Source organism: Neodiprion lecontei, chromosome 3 (assembly GCF_021901455.1).
Source record: "Neodiprion lecontei isolate iyNeoLeco1 chromosome 3, iyNeoLeco1.1, whole genome shotgun sequence".
In the NCBI taxonomy this organism is placed as follows: Eukaryota; Metazoa; Arthropoda; class Insecta; order Hymenoptera; family Diprionidae; genus Neodiprion; species Neodiprion lecontei.
The window spans coordinates 741,090-758,556 of record NC_060262.1 but is presented as its reverse complement, the minus strand read 5'-3'; the positions used below and the strand labels follow the sequence as shown (position 1 = coordinate 758,556).

Below are 17,467 nucleotides of genomic sequence, written 5' to 3'. Positions count from 1 at the left end.
CCGAACTTCACAGAAATTGTTAGACCATCTTCTCAACATTGAAACCACACGACAGCTACTTAATTCTGTTGAGTGACGGCTGTTGTGGTCCTTCCATAAGACCACATTATCATCTGCGATTGATCAATCGCCAGTGGCCAAAAGACCAATAATGATTAACACATGGGATAAGTAATTCTGCAGCATTGGTACCACCAAAATTCACGGATTTCTGCTCTGAAAAATGACGTATTTTTATAATGTAACCGCATAGCGACCCTGTGACTGAATTTTGTCCGTAATCCAAACGAACCCTGAGTATCCTTAGAAAAAAAAAACTTGGAGCCAAAATTGAATGGTCCAAGCTCAAATCTCATTCCACCTAGGTTTTCGGATCTCGGTAGAGTCGCGGACTCCGTATAGAAGCCTGCCGTTGATTCGAACGAGGACGTGGATGCGGATTTGGATGTGTGGAACCGTCGAGCAGCCAATAAGTGGGAGAGTTGAGGTGGCGTAGAGATGGAAATTTGAGTAGCGGAGGGAGCGAAAGAGGCGGTCCTTGGTGGCTGTTTCGACGTCTGACACGGGCTCTCGGTTAACTCGGCAGATGGCGAGGCGTGGCGAGGTGACGGTGGGTGTCGACGGTGTTGAAGCCGCCCTGAAACGCCCCCCGACGGCCCTCGTCAACCGTCCGGCAGCAGACGCGCCTCGGCAACCAAGAGATCAACTAGGTGCCCTCCGGTTCGGCACGACACCGATGCTGTGCTGAAAACGACGTTGACCGACGTTCCGTACAATATCGCGCGTGCTCCCCGTCAGTGATCCTGAAGACCCTATCCGCCGTTCAGTGAGACACCCTAATAAACCATGAAAAAGAGACTCTCGACCGCACCGCGAGGTCTTTGACTAATTGAATCGCGGCACCGAGTGCGGTGTGTAATATACCTAAATCATATTCGAAACAATGTTCCTCAAGTGTTAAGTGAAGTGTCGGTTGATGAACTTGCGACGATTATACCAAGACTTGATGAAACGGGGTTCCGCGATGGAACCGGTGAAGCGGTCCCACCTCGAGGACTGAAGGTGTCGCCGTGCGACAACGGGTGAAAAAATAAGGCCTGCTCGGGAAAAGGGGCCTCATAATGTAACCGATGGTCAGGTCGACCAAATTCGATTCAGAGTACAAGTGCTGCGCTGCGACTGCACGTCCAAGAGAAGTCGAACGGTCTTCGCGAGGATGAAAACACGGTTGTCGACGGTCTGACCTCACCCCTGAGGTGGTAAGCAACGAGTTTCCGACCCCGAAGACGATGTCCGGCGTGGCCGATTCAGGGTCGCCGGACCGGCGACTTCGCCATCTGCGGGACGGAGACGTTGTCAGCGACTGCGAGAGTGACACGAGCGAGGTGTTGAGCGTCGGCAGCGAGTCGACGCCGGCGACGGCGGCAGCGGTGTCGTCCAGTCTGCAGGGAGCGGACGACGAGCTTCGCGAGGACACGAGCAACACGAGGACCTCGATGACGTCCTCGCCCCCGGGTTCGCCAGCCTCCTCAACGAGTCTCTACTACAACGTGCACCCGCAGCTTCGTTGCAGCCGGGCCCCGAGTCCCGGCTATGGCCAGGGTCCACCATCCCCGGGGGCGTCAGCGCGGTCTCCGGCGTCTTCGAGCGTAGCGGCATCGTCGCCGGGTCGTGGAGAGGCCCAGGATCCGTCGACGCAGCACCCGCGGTTCGGTCCGTCGCTCTCGGCGCTGACGCAGACGGGCCACCAAATCGGCATCCAGGATTACGCGGGCTCGAGGATGCCGGGGTGCCACGAGCACGTCGTCGGTTACCACCGGGCCCCGATCACCATGCCCCTCGTAACCCGGCTCTCCCTCTCGCCGCCGACGGTTGGCCGGCCGCTTTCTGTCGGCGGGTTGCAGTCCCCGGTCCCCGCACTTCACGGGCCCCCCGGTATCCTCCAGGGGCCCCAGCACCTCCAGCCTCCTCACCCCCAGGGCCTCCAGCACGTCGGCGTTGCCGCGGCCCACCACCACCTCGGTCCCCATCGGCTCCCGGTCAGCAAGCTTCTTCAGGCCTCGCCACCCCCCAGAGAAGTCAGCCCCCTTTCGCCCCGAGAGGAAATGGCGCGGACCGCACCTTCGGGGAACAACAACAACAATAACAACAACAATAACAACAACAACAACAATAACCTGCAGCATCAGGGCAGCCTAAAGTTCAGCATAGACAATATCCTCAAGGCCGATTTTGGCCGCAGGATCACCGACCCCATTTCCCTGAAGAAGTCCAGGCCCAAGAAAACCCTCCAACGACCCATCGACCTCACCAAAGACTTCCTCGAGTCCTCGTCCGAGTCATCGGAGAGGAGCGAGCCCTCGACCACCGGCGCTTCTCCCGGCGCTACCACCAAGTCATCCGGAGTACCTCCCAGCCCCGGCGCCACCACGGGGAGCAACGATCCCGGAAAGCAGATTCTCTGGCCGGCCTGGGTCTACTGCACGAGATACTCGGACAGGCCTTCTTCCGGTGAGTTGATACACGCGGTTCAAAAGTTGTTTGAGTGTCGTTATTGGGCATGGATGTCGGATCGGACAGGCCTTTCGATTCTCAAACCTAACGTCCGCCCTGCAGCCCGCCGGGGTCCATTACTCGGAGTCCAGCGTCCCTCGGGCGCCATAAATCTTATTATAGGTACATAATATGCCGAAGTCACGAATGTAGAGCCAGAGGCATTAGACACGTCCACGTTTATTCATTACGATGCGATGACAAAGTCCCTACTGACGTATAGGTACGAGTATTATACATGAGACGTATAAAGTCACGTTTTAATTGAACAGTATCATCCGTTATTTATTCACGCCCACATTCTTCGCCGTGGCTTCTTATTATTTTTGTTATTCACAAAATATTTATCGGTTCTAAGTATATATATGTATATGCGATTTGGGTTATCACGTCGTTCGATGATCATTATTGTCTGTTGCCGATTGAAATGCAGCCCGGCTGCACGAGACAACGATGGAATTCGAACGACGTCAGACAGGCGCATAATATTCTAAACACCTGTGATGTGCACGGGATGTCAAAATTCTTGTGACTTCTTCACGGAGGGATGCAGCCGCCGCCGGCTCGTAGAGTAAACACTCATTATTTCGAGATCACGTACAACATGAGAGAAATAGTTTTTCACAAGCGAGTCGAAATTGCACAGACGACGGTCAATGTTATTCTGCACTCCTCGAACAAACACGCGTGGCTGTGTGTATATGTATACATACCCGAAAAATGTTCAGTCCGCACTTATAGTTAGTAAGTAGGCGCACACGCGTTTAATTACCCTGAATGCCAGGAGTCGGGTGACGATGGTGGCGGGTCATTAACGTGAAATTAGTTGTAATTACAAACGGGCTGCCATGTCGAGAGGAGATGTAATCGCGCCTGTTGGCATATACCGCGTATTACGCACATACACAAGCCGCAGCCATGCAGGTCCGGCTTACAAATTACACAAACTATGTGCCAACGTCGAGTTGTGCGTGCGGCGTGTCGACTCGAACCTGGACGACATGTACCTACATAACCCACCTAAGTCGGCTCGTAATGTCTCGATTTCCTATTTTTCTTATTCTCCTCATCAAAATTGAATACATAATGTGCATTGTATACGATGAAAATTAATCAAACTACCGTACGACCAAAATGAAACCACTTTTTCTCCCGCTACATCAATTCCCGTTGTAGTAAACGACCACGATGACACACGAGTTATACCGAGCTTTCGAATAAAGCATCAGTCGTTGTGTTGTAGGTACGGTAGTCCTTTCGAAGCTGAATATAACTCCTTGATTTCGACATTTGATCACGGGATGGAGTACGCCTGGTGGAGCGAGGCAAATACTATAGTACCAAAAGATCCGGGATGGGAAAAAAAGAATTCACAGATATTAGTAATAACAATAATGGCGTGATTCCGTTATCCGACGCTTACGTAGTATCACGCGATTTCACGCTATTTCTGCATTCGGTGTTACGGAGTATGCCGTATACATGCATAAATACGCGCGCGCGCACACACGCACACACACACACACACACTCGGAATTGAATAGAGGAAATATAACGCGTAAGTAATCGCGTGTCGTCGACGCAACGTCAGACCAAGAGCAGGCAGGATCACGCGTGTAAATTGGATCGTACGTGTTTCCGGAACGTGACGAATTTATCCCGAAGACAGAACTGGGCCCCGTTCCTTAAGGTTAGGCTGCAGCCGAGACTGAAATCGGGGAGAATAAATCACTCTCGGGAGTCTGTCAAGTATAATAATGCCACGTACCAGAATTTTCGCCTACACTGACTGTGCAGTGATTTGAAGGGGGGAACCGAGATAAAGAATAAGGAGGAAAAAAAACCCACAGAAATCCGAAGCATTGATCACCGTGTACACCTGGTATGTGAGGTGTCTATTCTAATTCGGCCATATCGCATAAAACCCCGGTCTCAAATTCTGACAGGTTGATTTTCTCATTAACACTTTTGAGGCCTCGAAATATCCTCGGGAACGGGAACGTACGTCAGGTGCGAGAATTCTGCGCCTTCCTTGTACCTACCCAGGTGCCTGATTCATGTCACGCGATAATAACGTGAATATGATAGACGACGGATGGTTGTAGTAGGTGCGAAAACTCGACCCGCGTTAGTTTCACCGCGCGACGATTTAATCAGGCTTCCCGTTTCGAAAGAATCATCCACGAGTCCCAGGGTCTCTAATAATTACGGAAAATTACTTAGGGTGCAAGATAATATTTCGAAGAAAGCTACGTTCTCTTAGCCAAGATGAGCGATTTCGATATCATATAATACGGTCTTGATGTGTGGTCAGAAAGGTTATCCTGTAAAAAATTAACGGTGGTAAAACTAACCAAAAGTGACCGGTTTGAACTACTGCGGAAAAATTTTCCTCGTTAGCTCAGAACCTGAACGACAAATAGTGTTGGATTGAAATCAAATTGTATTGGATCGACGCCGGAAAGTATTGTATAGAAGTCCACACCGCACTTTTTTTTTACAGTGTACAGAATGATGATTCCAGGGTGAGTGAAATGAGATAAAATATTACGAAGCTTCGATTCACGCTCTTCATCTTCCAAAAGCCTGTGAAGATATCTGTGCATTACCTAATGAAGTCGATTGTAAAAGTTGTTAAGCAAGCGTAGGCACGAATTGAACCGGTCATACCAAAGTTGGACTGTGTAGATGTGTAGATGTGGAAGTGAAACGAGAGAGAGAGGGAGAGAAAGATGCGGGCCGAGTGGAGGAGGAGGAAGTTGAGCTCGCGGTCGATTGTCGGTTGTCAACAGTGATAACGTACTACGATACGACGTCCGGAGTGGAGTGTAATTACGTGTATGCATCTTACGGTGCGTACGCACCGAGCACACGTTGATGGCAATGCCACGAAGCGATGATCAGCAGCCGAGGACGTGGATGAGAATGAGGAGGAGGAGGTGGAGGAAGAGGAGGGCAAAAAGGAAAGCAGACGGAGGAGAGAGTCGCCCACGAGTCGAGGGAACGAGCACCCGAAATATAATAATTAATTAATCTCCCTTAACGCGGACTCCTCTTCCGCTGGCTGCGGTGCTTAAACACTTTTCTCTCTCCTCCCGATTATCTTCCAACAGTTCCCTTCGCGCCCCTAATTCCACCGCCTCCACAAATTGATTCCGGCTTTAGGTGTTGGCCCCGGGAATTAGATAAGCCCCGCAGCACTCCCCGAGGGAAGGGATGATTTATGCCCCGAACTCCGTCGTTAACATCGACGGTTGCTGCAGCAGCCGGAATTCACTCTTCCAGCGGGTTTTATAATCGGGCGAAACGATCACCCACATCCTTATGGATGAGGTCGGATTTTTCAGAGTTCCGAATCGATTCCGACATACACGAGACCGTTATGAGAACCTCGTGCTTGTGAAATTACCCCGTACCGATGAATATTCATCGCTATCGCGTCGGCAGAAATCGCCGATGGCGGCTCTGCACGGCTTATGGTGCTGGAAAATGTCAAAGTAATCAGTAATCGCCCTGCCACCGGTCTCGAGGTTGTGGTTACCTGCTCTGCGGACGCTGCATGCACGTACGTACTTAGGGGTGTGCATACCCGTTTTATTCAAAGTGTCAATAAATCGAGCAGCGGACAGGCAACTAGATTGCCTCGGCTGATATTTATATATTTGTAAATTCACCACCCGCGGTCACCAGCTTCCAGTCAGCTACTCAACTACCGCCGTAGGTATGTGAAAAAAATGGTAAAAAGGAGGAAAAAGAGAACAACACAAGCACTTTACTCCACCCCCATGTGTCTGCATACGTGCGAGTCGACCCACTGCATAAGCCGTGCGGATGAATCCCTTTTGATGGCCACCATAGGCATCCGCGCGCCGGCGCTTCTCTCCCCCTTCTTTCATAATAAAATCACGACGGTAGACGAGCTTGTCAAAATAGACAAACTTAGGGATGTTTTAGGGGCGTGTCTTCCTTCATGCCGCGTATCGCTCTCGTCTCACCAGTCGACATAAACCACTCAGCTCGTTTTAACGAGATATACTGGTTTCGGTTTAACATACATCAGGGTTTGGGAACAGGACCACTATTTCCAAATTCAAAGTAATTATGAGCTTTCAGAACAACTTTATCTGTGATAAATTACTCGTCTTCAAACATTGGTTAGTATGTGAATTTTGTGTCGATTATAGGCAATTGAATTCCATCAAAAATGTACCCGAACAAAAATCGTGTCATATCTTGATAATTCGGCATTAAAAAATCGCCAATCGTAGAAAGATTCCAAAGAACTAATTGAACCGGTTAATTTAATGTCCGCGACCAAGTCTACGAATTCATAGTATATAAACTGCAACACATGATTACCGACGACTTGGAATAAACACGCGGATTATCCCGTATAATTCTGACGGTCCAGAAGAAGTCCGCGTTTATCACGCCTCTATTAGAGACTTGTGATGAAGATTCGAGATAAGTACAGGGGATCGTTCGAGAAGTTGTAAAACCGATCATTAAGTGTTACCGAGTCCCGAGATCCTCTCCTCATCTCGAGCCTGATTCCCGACATGTGACTACAGAAGAGGATGTCTGTTACAGAAATGAACTAATGGAGATATTTGACGTCTGTGTCGCGTTTCGAATAATCGCGAAAAGATCGGAATGCGTATCGTCGTCGGTGCGTGCACCCTGACGCACCCTCGCCTTTTCGTTCCGTCGGGTCTGTCACATCCCCTGTCGGCGTCGGCTTCGACTATGCCAGGAATTCAATTCCCGGGTGTGCATTTTCCGCAGGGATCAACCGGGCGAGTCACGTTGCCGCTTGTTCTTCCCTCCCGATTTTCCTATCGCGTCACGAATGGCGAACGAATCGAGGGGTGAATCTGGTTTCACGAATGAATATCCAAAACTCCGAATCAGCTTTTTCTTCTAACTCTCCATTAATTGTCCCGCCCTCGATGCAGATGCTCGGAATTGTCTCGAATGGGGTCCTCCCGTCTTGAGCAGCCGCATCTCGGTGGTCTCCGCACCGCCACGAGCCACTCAAACAACTCGAGAATCCTCATTGTCGTTCATCCTTTCATCCGACACTCATCGGACTCTCCTGACAATGCCTTTAAACACGTTTGAAATTCAACGTGAAAAGTGTTCAAAGAAGACCTGCCAACAGCTGGCCACAAGGGGAATTCGTACTCAACCATACGAGCGATCGCTAAGGTGAGTCTATCGGTTATTGACACGCTTAGACCCAATTATTGACCCTTTCATTTTCCAAAATTATAAATTGACGGGACAAATCAAGAATTTTTTGATGACTAAAACGAATTACTAGAGGGTTAAACACTACAAATGTATTTTTCGGTAAACTTGGAACCAAGAATCAAACGGATACAACCGAAGAAGGTCAATAATTGGGACAGGGTGAATAACTGGTACGCTTACCTTACAACCGACCCAAGATTAAGCCCGAAAAATATCAAACCTATCTCTCCGAAAGCTCGGAAATCGACTCATAAGGTAAAAACCGTCATCCCAGGCTGCTTTTCACGGGACTGAGTAACACCTGAGACACATCGAAGCACGGTGACGATCGAGTGTCGCCTTGCAGGAGCCCAAGGGTCATTCGGGGGGCTTGGCGACAACTGGAGACGGGTCGCGTGAGTCGGGCCATAAAACGGTTCGGACATAGGAGTGGTGCAGAGTGGTGACCCGGGCAAAGGCGAGGACGGATATTATGACAGAAGCCCTGGCGTCGAGGATCGGAGACTCCAGGTGTGGGGAGAGAATTTAGGACCTAGAGTATCTGGAATTCTTTTTCCCGTCTCTTTTCCCCTTCGGGTTTGTTGACCCGGGCTCGTCGGCTGTGCCTGTGAATCAAATCCACAGAGAACGGACAGAGTGGTAGTGGGTATTATGGTTTAAACGGAGAGACAATTCGAGCGTAGCTGGTTGTTGATATTGCGCAATTGACGAATTTATGTTCGGACTCTTGTTTTCAGCAATCAAAACCCAGCCGGACCTCTGAACTATCCTAATTCGCCCTTTGGCCATGGCTCGTTAATTTATTACAGACGAAAGTAATGGAAGGCGATCGCGCAACGAACTAACGATGAAAACTTGGGTACCTAGAACGAGTTTCGAGTTGGGATGCGGCGCGTTATTACGCCGGGAGGAGATGTTTAATTATTGAAAACGTTTATTATCCGGCCTTTATGAACGGTAATAACTATCAGAACAATCGTAGTCACAGACTGGCCCCGGAGACCCGCATGCGCCATAGTCGAACCGTGCATGCGTGCAACGCCATACGCGTATTACAACAATACAATGTGAACGGTGTCCACTTCATACGTGAAATTAGCTAGTAAATCTACATTATTAACCTTAATAAGCCGAGACCGCCGACTGGCGCGGATAGAGGGGAAGACTCGCCTCGGGCTGATCGCCGCGTCAAGGTGTGTGGCAAAACCTTTCCTTCCTTTCCTCGTATTATACAAGACCCCGCGTGCTGCAGGCCGGCAGGTATAAGTAGACGGACGCGAACGTTACACGGTCGCTAGTCAACGTTTCATATTGTCAGCAGCTGACTTTGTTGCCGAGTAAATTGTCGTTCAAAACTCTTCGCCAAGATGCACTTGGATGGTGAAAAAGGAGCATAAGGCAAGGCAACGCGAAGAGGAGGTACAAGCTGCCCGTGCATCCTGAATGACTCGAAGAGAAGGCCGGAATGGAAGGGAGAGATAAAGAGCGCGGCTTCCAGCCTCGGTGATCCAGTCCAGGTAGCCTGTGATTAAGCTCTTGACTTTCGCGGTCAAACACCCATCTTCAACCGGCGTGTATAGACCGTCAGGCACAAACTGGATTACCGAGCTTTGTTCGGTACGGCTATTACGCCCACTTCCTTCCTTCCTTCTCTTCTTTCGATATTGTATTTCATAAACCGCGACTCAAACATGCGTAAGGAATAAGATCGAGGAGCTGGTGTCCAGTCTCGGAGTGAAATTTGCCAAAGTGTTCTTCGGGTGATTGAGAAATTGCCACCTGCCAGATAACCTGCAGGTACAAGACGTAATCAGGAGCCGAACTAGTTTGGGATTGAATCATGCAGATCCGGGTCTTGACCGAGTGCTTTTTTTCCAGCGCATCTCGCGCAAGGTTATACTCTTGAAGAGCAGGTGAACCGACGTGCATCGAATCACGCCCTTTCCTTGTACCGGCATAGAAACAACAAGAGCTGAGCGTTTTCTAATTTCGGTTATCTCAACACGCTTCGGTTGCACGACGTGTCTTCGGGTCCCAGTCGGCTCGTGCAGGAGTGAAGTACCTGAAGGAAGAGCGTAGATCGAGAGAAGTCGGATAGTGAGTGGCCGCTAGGGTAATAACCAGGATATGAACACTCGCTACTCCCCTCCACGCGCTGTTCAAAAGGTTTGGACCAAAGCGATACCACACCAATTGGACAAAAGTATACAGAAAATTCTCCTTCTGGTGCCTTCTTTCAAGATAAGGGGGGCTTTGGTAAAACTGTTGTTAATCGGCAGAGGTCGCCACAAATAATGGATTACCAACTATTTTAGTGATAGTATGAAATATTCTACAATATCGTTGGTAGAAACCGTTATTATGCTGGCTACAGTTTGGGCCAAGCCCGACGAATAATTCGTTCGTGAAATGGTAGAGTGTCCATACCCTGGTAATAACTAAAACTGGTCCCCCGCCTCTGGATACCAATTGCCGGTTGTTGGTCCACGAGGTCGTAGGACAGGAGAGAACAAGTGCTGTTTCAGCTTCAGGGCGGTAACGTACGTCGTTCATGAAACAACGAGGCGTTTTTCAGATGCATCCGATACGACTTCGTCAATCCTGTCACAAGTCCCCCCTGTCTTCGAAGCAGCAGTCCCATTAAAGATCGTCAGTTTTATAGTTTTATAACCCGTGTCGCTGCGCACGGACATAGGCAAAGAGACCCGTCCCTGCTTCTTCTCCATGTGCGTTGTGCGAGGACGTTATTAAACCGAAGGAAACTTTTCAATCAACCAATCCTTTGATCAGGCCATCAATCGAATCGATTTCTCCCTCAATTTCGCAATCGGGGGTCGCGTAGGTACCGTTGGTTCGGTGAATGGGTCCTGCCGTGTCATCCGGACCCAGCTCCGAGTTTTCAGAGTTCTTATTAGGCCGAGTGAAGCCCTGAGCGGTTCCTCCGCGTCGATGAAACCGGCCTCCTCCGACACCACGAAGCCGCAAGTATACCCTGTCCATCTTGAGCCGGACCGAATGGAACCGATCCGGGACTGACAGTTGAATGAAACCGGCAATTTTCGCGATCCCCACCAAGCTGAACGAACCAACTCCGAGGCTAATTTCACTCTGATTCACATGCACTGTCTTTGTGGCCTTCCGTTTATGTCCAAGGACCACCCGATAATTCCCGCCCTCCTAGCTGGCTGGTGGAACGCGTACAAAAGGCTCCATTCAAAGGACGCGGAACAACATCTCTTAACCCCTTCTTCCTCCCTCGTTACGCCATTCGAACGAGGCCCGAGTTGCGGCTGCACGGAACACGTACCCGCTAATGGGATAATAATACCGATCACGTTATGATATCCCTAATGGCGGTATTATCGATTAATCGATTAGCCGAGCCGCGGTTAGGGCTAATTCCCGTTTGCCAAACTCTTTCGAGATCGTTAGCCACCGCCCACGCGCTACGGAGCGAGTAGCAAGAAGAATAACAGGAATAAGAAGAAGAAGGAGAAGAAAAAAAAAGTGGAGAAGAAGAAGAAGAGGAAAGTTCGAAGAACGGCCGGCTGTAGGAGCAATATTAAAATGAATAAAAAAAAAAAAAAAACTTCGTTGTTCCCGTTGGCATTGTCGTTCGGAAGAAGGTAAGGTACTTAAACGTGCATGCAACGCTAGGTTCGCGCATACACACATTTGCCGAATGAATGAGCGGGGTGTTTAGCTGATGGCTCGTCTGGAGGAGTCTGACTGAGGAATAACCCGCTGAGGATTATTAACTGCTCAATAATTCACTCGCGCGAATGAGCGTTGCAACTCTCGCTGCCCGGGGTTCGTACTCTGCACAATGCATATACGTATACTATCTTTGGAAAACTAGCGATAGGGATTTATGACACGGCCGTTTCACCGCGAACGCGTTCGCTGCACTTTTGCCCCCCTCGCTCTTCTTCTCTGGAACAGCACACTACACGCCGTGTATGTAATTTCCCACCCATCTTTCACTCTCATACGTTTACGCAGTCACCTGTGTGATTCCCTTTCGAATCACTTTGAGGCAACTGCGATCATGCAATGTTGAAAAAAGTAGCAAAGTCTAGGCGAAGTTAAGTAACTCGAGGTCATTCGAGATCGACGAGACTGAAACTAGCAGCCTAACGTTCTTACGTTCGTTCTCATAAGGTAGCGAAGTCCGAAAATCAGAATATTGTGAAATACTTTGAAGTCCCAATACTTGTATAAAATTACGAGGATGAAACTGAATTGTATTTTTTTCATTCAAAAAAGTTTAAAAGGTTCTGCTACCAACTTTGGCTGCTAGCCTCGACTTCGTCCGATATCATCGTGCAAAGTTGCAGAGTCGTAACGACCTCGGGTCACTCGAGGTCGTCAAGTCGTGTCGGAATTGCTCAATCTGTCAAAGACTCTTTTGAATTTGTCAGCAGTCCAAGCGCGTCACGTTTTTCCACCAGTGATGGACCACCACGTTGGCTACTCTTTTCCGGGTTCGGCTACTTGGAATGAATAAAAATTGATAAGCCTGTCGCCCGGCGTACGTGGAAACCGAGCTGTAAAAATACCACCTCAAATAAAGGAAGAAGAAGTAGAACAAGTAGAAGGGAAGGAGGCAAGAAGGTCGTTCGCTGAGGTCGGGATATTGGGGTGGATCTGTCATTCGGTAATTCGGTAATTCGGTAATTCGGTAATTCGGTAATTCGGTAATTCGGTAATTCGGTAATTCCGTCGGTCGGACGGTGTCCATTCATGAGAGTGTCTGTCGGTGGATCGCCGGGCATCAGCCGCATCACCGACAACGGCAGCATGAGGATCGTTCGGTGATATACAGAGAAGCGAGTATAACAGCTATAAGTATAAGCCGGGTCTTCTTGGGTGGTCCATCCGCCGGAGGACCGCACGCAGTGGGCTGCCCTCTGTACAAAAACTCGAACTCCCCCACCCCGCGCCTTTCTCATCCCAACACATGAGGAGGCCCCGTCTGTACGAAGACACCAACACCGTCGAGACGTCGGAATATCTCTCAATCTAGCCGACGAATTCCGCCCGGTGCCTAACCAACGCTAGCGACTCGATGTTTAATGTGCCCTTTAGTGTGACTCATGTGATCCGCTCGAGGGGACCCCCCGGCCGCCCCCCCAACTCTTTTACCCGGGATCTATACCTTCGCTCACAGGCTGAAATTACCATTTTTTTCATCTCTCTCTCTCTCTCTCTCTCTCTCTCTCTCTCGCTCTTTAGCCCGTCAGGTTTTTTTCAAATCCTCGTTACTTTGTCAAAAATCATCGTGGGGCTATTTTTCAAACGGTTAGTCGAACCACCAAGCGCCTGCTTCGAAACCCTCGCTGCGGAATATATCCCACTGTTTCTTTTCTGTTTTTTTTCGATCGAGTAGTACGATTTTTCACAGATCACTGATCATGTGAGGGGTGAAATTAACATTTTTACAAATGCTTGTTGATTGTCCTCAGCGACTGTCGAAGGCCGGTTTAACCGAGATGTACACAAAGTTTGTTGGGCTTCTGCTTCAAGACAGTTTTTCGACACTTACAAGGAAAGTATCCCAGGTCGATACCTCCGATTTGATATCTTTCTTAATATGTTAAAGTAGATTAAAAACTAAGCGTGACATATTTTTTTTCTTTCTTCTTATCTACCATTGAACACTCTGCCGGAGTGAAAGCAACCTCCAAAGTAAGGCACGTCAAGGGACGATTTGGCAGTTTCACCCACAAGAACATAACATTTTTTTTAACCAATCCAACTGGAAAATTTTTCTCATGACGAGAAATGGAAAATGTAATTTTCTCAATAAAAAAAAAAATAAATAAACAAGAAAAACTGCGTAATCACCTCTTAACGTGCCTTACTTACATACTTTTGAACAAAACCACTTGCAAGGATTTGTTCTCGAAAAAGTGTAATTTTTTTGAATACTCGTTATTTTGTCGAAAATTATCGTAACTTAACTTTTCACACTACTACTCAAAACTCAAAGCTTTTACTGCGAGACGGTTTCACAAGATGTTGACAAAAAAAAATTTTCCCCAATTTACTCAGCGTTCAATCAGCTACTGCAAAATCTAGCATCGAGATATTCAGTGTTTTTATCAAACCTCATCCACGACGAAGATAAAAAAATCGTATAACGATTTGAAATTCCTATATCTTTGTTTCAAAATCCACTTCGAAAATAAACGTATAAAGTTCAGATTCGATCAGGTGTATTGCCAAATCGGACGAACCGATTCAGACGGTATTCGCCATCCGACAAGTGCAAACCTGTTCGCCGTAATTTTTCGCGAACGACAAACTCCATTCAGGAATTGATCGACATAATGAATTGACAAACATAAATATCCCTGAAGCGCGAGGAAGACTTCGTCGCCTTGTTATCTGCCCGATGCAGCCGGCGCAGGGAGTGCCGCGAGTTTCATTCAATTACAGATAGATAACGTATACGTACGTACGTATGTACATATTTACGGTTATATGCACGATGCATGCGGCCGCAGACGTACGCGTATAATGCAGTACGACTTCATGAATGCATGAATGGAGCCGAGCAGAGAGAATATAGAGACTCCTCTACGAGCCTCGGCTACGTTCGTTTCATTAGACGGTATTCAACCGTCAGAATTATACATTCGCTCAAAGGAGAAGGAATTTTCGATTAAATTTTTTCTCAACCACGCAACGGTCGTTGCAAAATTATTGTCATTATTATTATTACTGTAATTGTTTTTTTTTTTTTTTTTTTTTTATATACTGAAATTAAATAATGCGGAAATCATTGATTAAAAAAAAAAAAAAAAAACAACACTTATTAGTGATATTTCGGTGATACCAGAGTGGATTTTACGAATGTAATTTTGGTAAAACCGGTGTGGAGAAATTTCACAACTTCACCGAAGAATTGAGCGTGATTGCCTTGGAATATCACTTCAATATCGCTGTTTTTAGGATCCACTGAAAAAATACGCTAATGATACGATCGTTCTGTTTCTTGCTCTTAGAGAATCGCGGTAATAGGATAGATTAAAAGCGTCTTTATTTGCGATTAGAACGCGCGATAATTGGCAAAACTCGGGGCTCGTTTTTGTACGTGGATTCGTAGCGAAAGAGCCGATGTATAATATATAAAATACTAGGATCGTTTATTAATTTGATCCGTAGGATGATGAGCCGTAATTGTTATACCTTGTAAAACCGTATTGTAAATTTTTGTGGGCCACTGGTCGTCGTCGTTGGCCACCTGCCGTAACTCAAAATTTTTACAACCCGACGAATTAATTAAAGTACAGTCAACAGCTACGGTTTTATTACTTTATTGCCGGCGATATGATAATGATCGTTACTATGTCGTAACAAATTATTACTGACGACGATGTCGATGCCGACTTTGGATCCGTAATAACAACGCAGGACTCGAGAGGGCCGACTTTAAGTGCTCGAGACGCATGATCCTAGCCGTAGGACCCATCCGAGCTAACGAACCCAACGACTTTCGTCGTCTTCCCTCGATCATCGGTCTCTCCGGCACGACCTCAGGATCGCGGCCGAATGTTTTTTCCTCCTTCTTCGTGTTCCTGCTTTCTTATACCTCGGGTTTTTCCCTGTTTCTTTTTTTTCTTCTTATTTCTCTCTCTCTCTCTCTCTCTATTTTACCGGGTATACGGAACACGCGACGACCTCGATCATTAGATCTGGGCAAGATACCGGATACAAATACTCGCGGGCTCCTGTTCCCGGATCAACTAGCTCGATCGCCGAGCTCGTTTATTCAAATAACCCAAAGACGACGAAGATGCGGATAGCTTATAGGTGCAGGCCTGTTTCTTCACAGATTGTAGATCAAGTAGAAGAACCAATTTTTCTTGGTACCTACCAGAATCAGTTCGCATGTTTTATTAGATTAAGGAGGTTGTACAGTCGAGAATCAGGACTTGTTTTTGATAATTTCATTACAAGATGCTCATCACGTCAAATTTTTATCAAAGTAGGTATTGCATTCGAAAGCTGCGATCTTTGCGTTAGTAATGCGAAAAAAAATAAATAAATAAATATTTCACCATTTTCAAACAGTGATAAATGAAAAATCGATCGTACTTTACAGCTAAGAAGTAATAAGTCCTTAATTCTTCAGGATGTATAATGGATAGTTAGACACTTAATACACATCCAGTTATAGTTGGAGCAAAAAACGTACTGATTTTCGTCAACTGTGCAACATCGTCAAGCCTTACAGCTGAGAAGTAACAATTCCCTACAACTTTTCAGGACGTTTTTTATATTTACACATAGTTAGACACATTTGTCAAACAGCAGTCGCAAACCAGTCTATCCCATAGTTAATAATTCAATTCCGCATCCGCTTGATCGTCCATAGCTGAACGCCGAGTCCCTAATTTGGAAAGAAGGCGGGCAAACAGAATAGAAGAGAACAGGTGAGCCGAGCTCCTGTTCGACATAAATTTAAATCCCAACGTCCCGAATGTCAACGTGGCTAATTCCGCGTTGCGCGGGTGGCGCCTGGAGTCCTTCCTCCACCTGTTCGCCCTCCCGTAGGAACCCCGACTAGGAGGAAGAGAGCCAGAGAGCAGCTGACCCGAAAGACCGGGAAGCGGTCAACGGGGCTGTCATCATCCTGCTTGGAAAACCGCACCGCCTAGCCTTCCGGGCGTCCCGGCGTCAGGATCGAGCGTCTTTGGTAGCGTCTGTGCGTCGTCTGGGCATGAAACGAGCAATTCAATGGAGTTGGACATCTGGTTTCCACGTTATTCACTCCGTAACCGCCGACGCCTCTCCGTAACTTATCCGCCGGCGCAGTCCGCAGTGGCGTTTGTTTGTTTGCATGCACCAAGAGCTGCGGGTAAGGGTACTACGGAGTCGGTTAAATGATTTCCAAACTCACTCGAACCAACCGCAGCAGTCCCAGTCGCAGTAACGACCGGCGTTGCACGCTAGACGACCAGGACGACGAGTGATACGCGTGTATTTCAATCGTCGACGAACACATACAAGCCTGCACACGTCCCCACGTATAAACGAGGAGGACAATTTTTTTTTATATACCCATAAAAACTAATACCCCAAGACGTTTTTCACCATTCTCGGTGACACATATTTTTCTTCATCTCCTTTCGTTACGGGTGAAAATTTGTCGATGGATATTTTTCGTCGAAAAAAAGAAAATGAATTTATTATACAACTGAGGGAATTATTGTCATACTCGTCGTACAATCTCGCATGTTTTTGATAAGAAATAACAGTTTGACGGGGGGGGGGGGGGGAGGGAGTAAAGATTGAAGTAAAAAAAAAAAAAAAGAAAAAATAAAATTGCAAGCGGAAACCGAGGGCCTCACCGCAATGTCCCAACAAGACGACGCATGGTGATAAATAATAATTATATTACGGTGAGACGCGGTCTGGCGATCGGTTTGTTGTCGTATACAGAGGTTGGTCCATAGAGCGAGACAAGAGACCGGATCGTAACTCACGTCTCGTTGGGAAGGGGCGATAACTCAGAAGGTGCCTATAGTAGGCTGGATGGTAGCTGCGTGACATGATAGTCGGCGTTTACCAGAAACTAGACATAAATTATGGGGTTTTAATCTAGCGTTATTAGCGCACCGCTCAAGCGATCTGCGCTCTGCGCTCTTCGCTA

The 17,467-nt window shown here is 47.6% G+C and overlaps 1 protein-coding gene across 2 annotated transcripts in view; it reads left to right on the top strand.

Moving 5' to 3' along the window:
• The first annotated feature begins 692 nt into the window (after positions 1 to 692).
• Positions 693 to 17,467, top strand: part of LOC124293481 (segmentation polarity homeobox protein engrailed-like) — a 38,347-nt gene continuing 21,572 nt past the window's right edge. For both annotated transcript variants that reach the window (XM_046734407.1, XM_046734406.1), the window contains exon 1: positions 693 to 2,511. In XM_046734407.1, the coding sequence (XP_046590363.1) occupies positions 1,290 to 2,511 (1,222 nt within the window). In that variant the 5' untranslated portion in view covers positions 693 to 1,289. The remainder of the gene's footprint in view (positions 2,512 to 17,467) is intronic.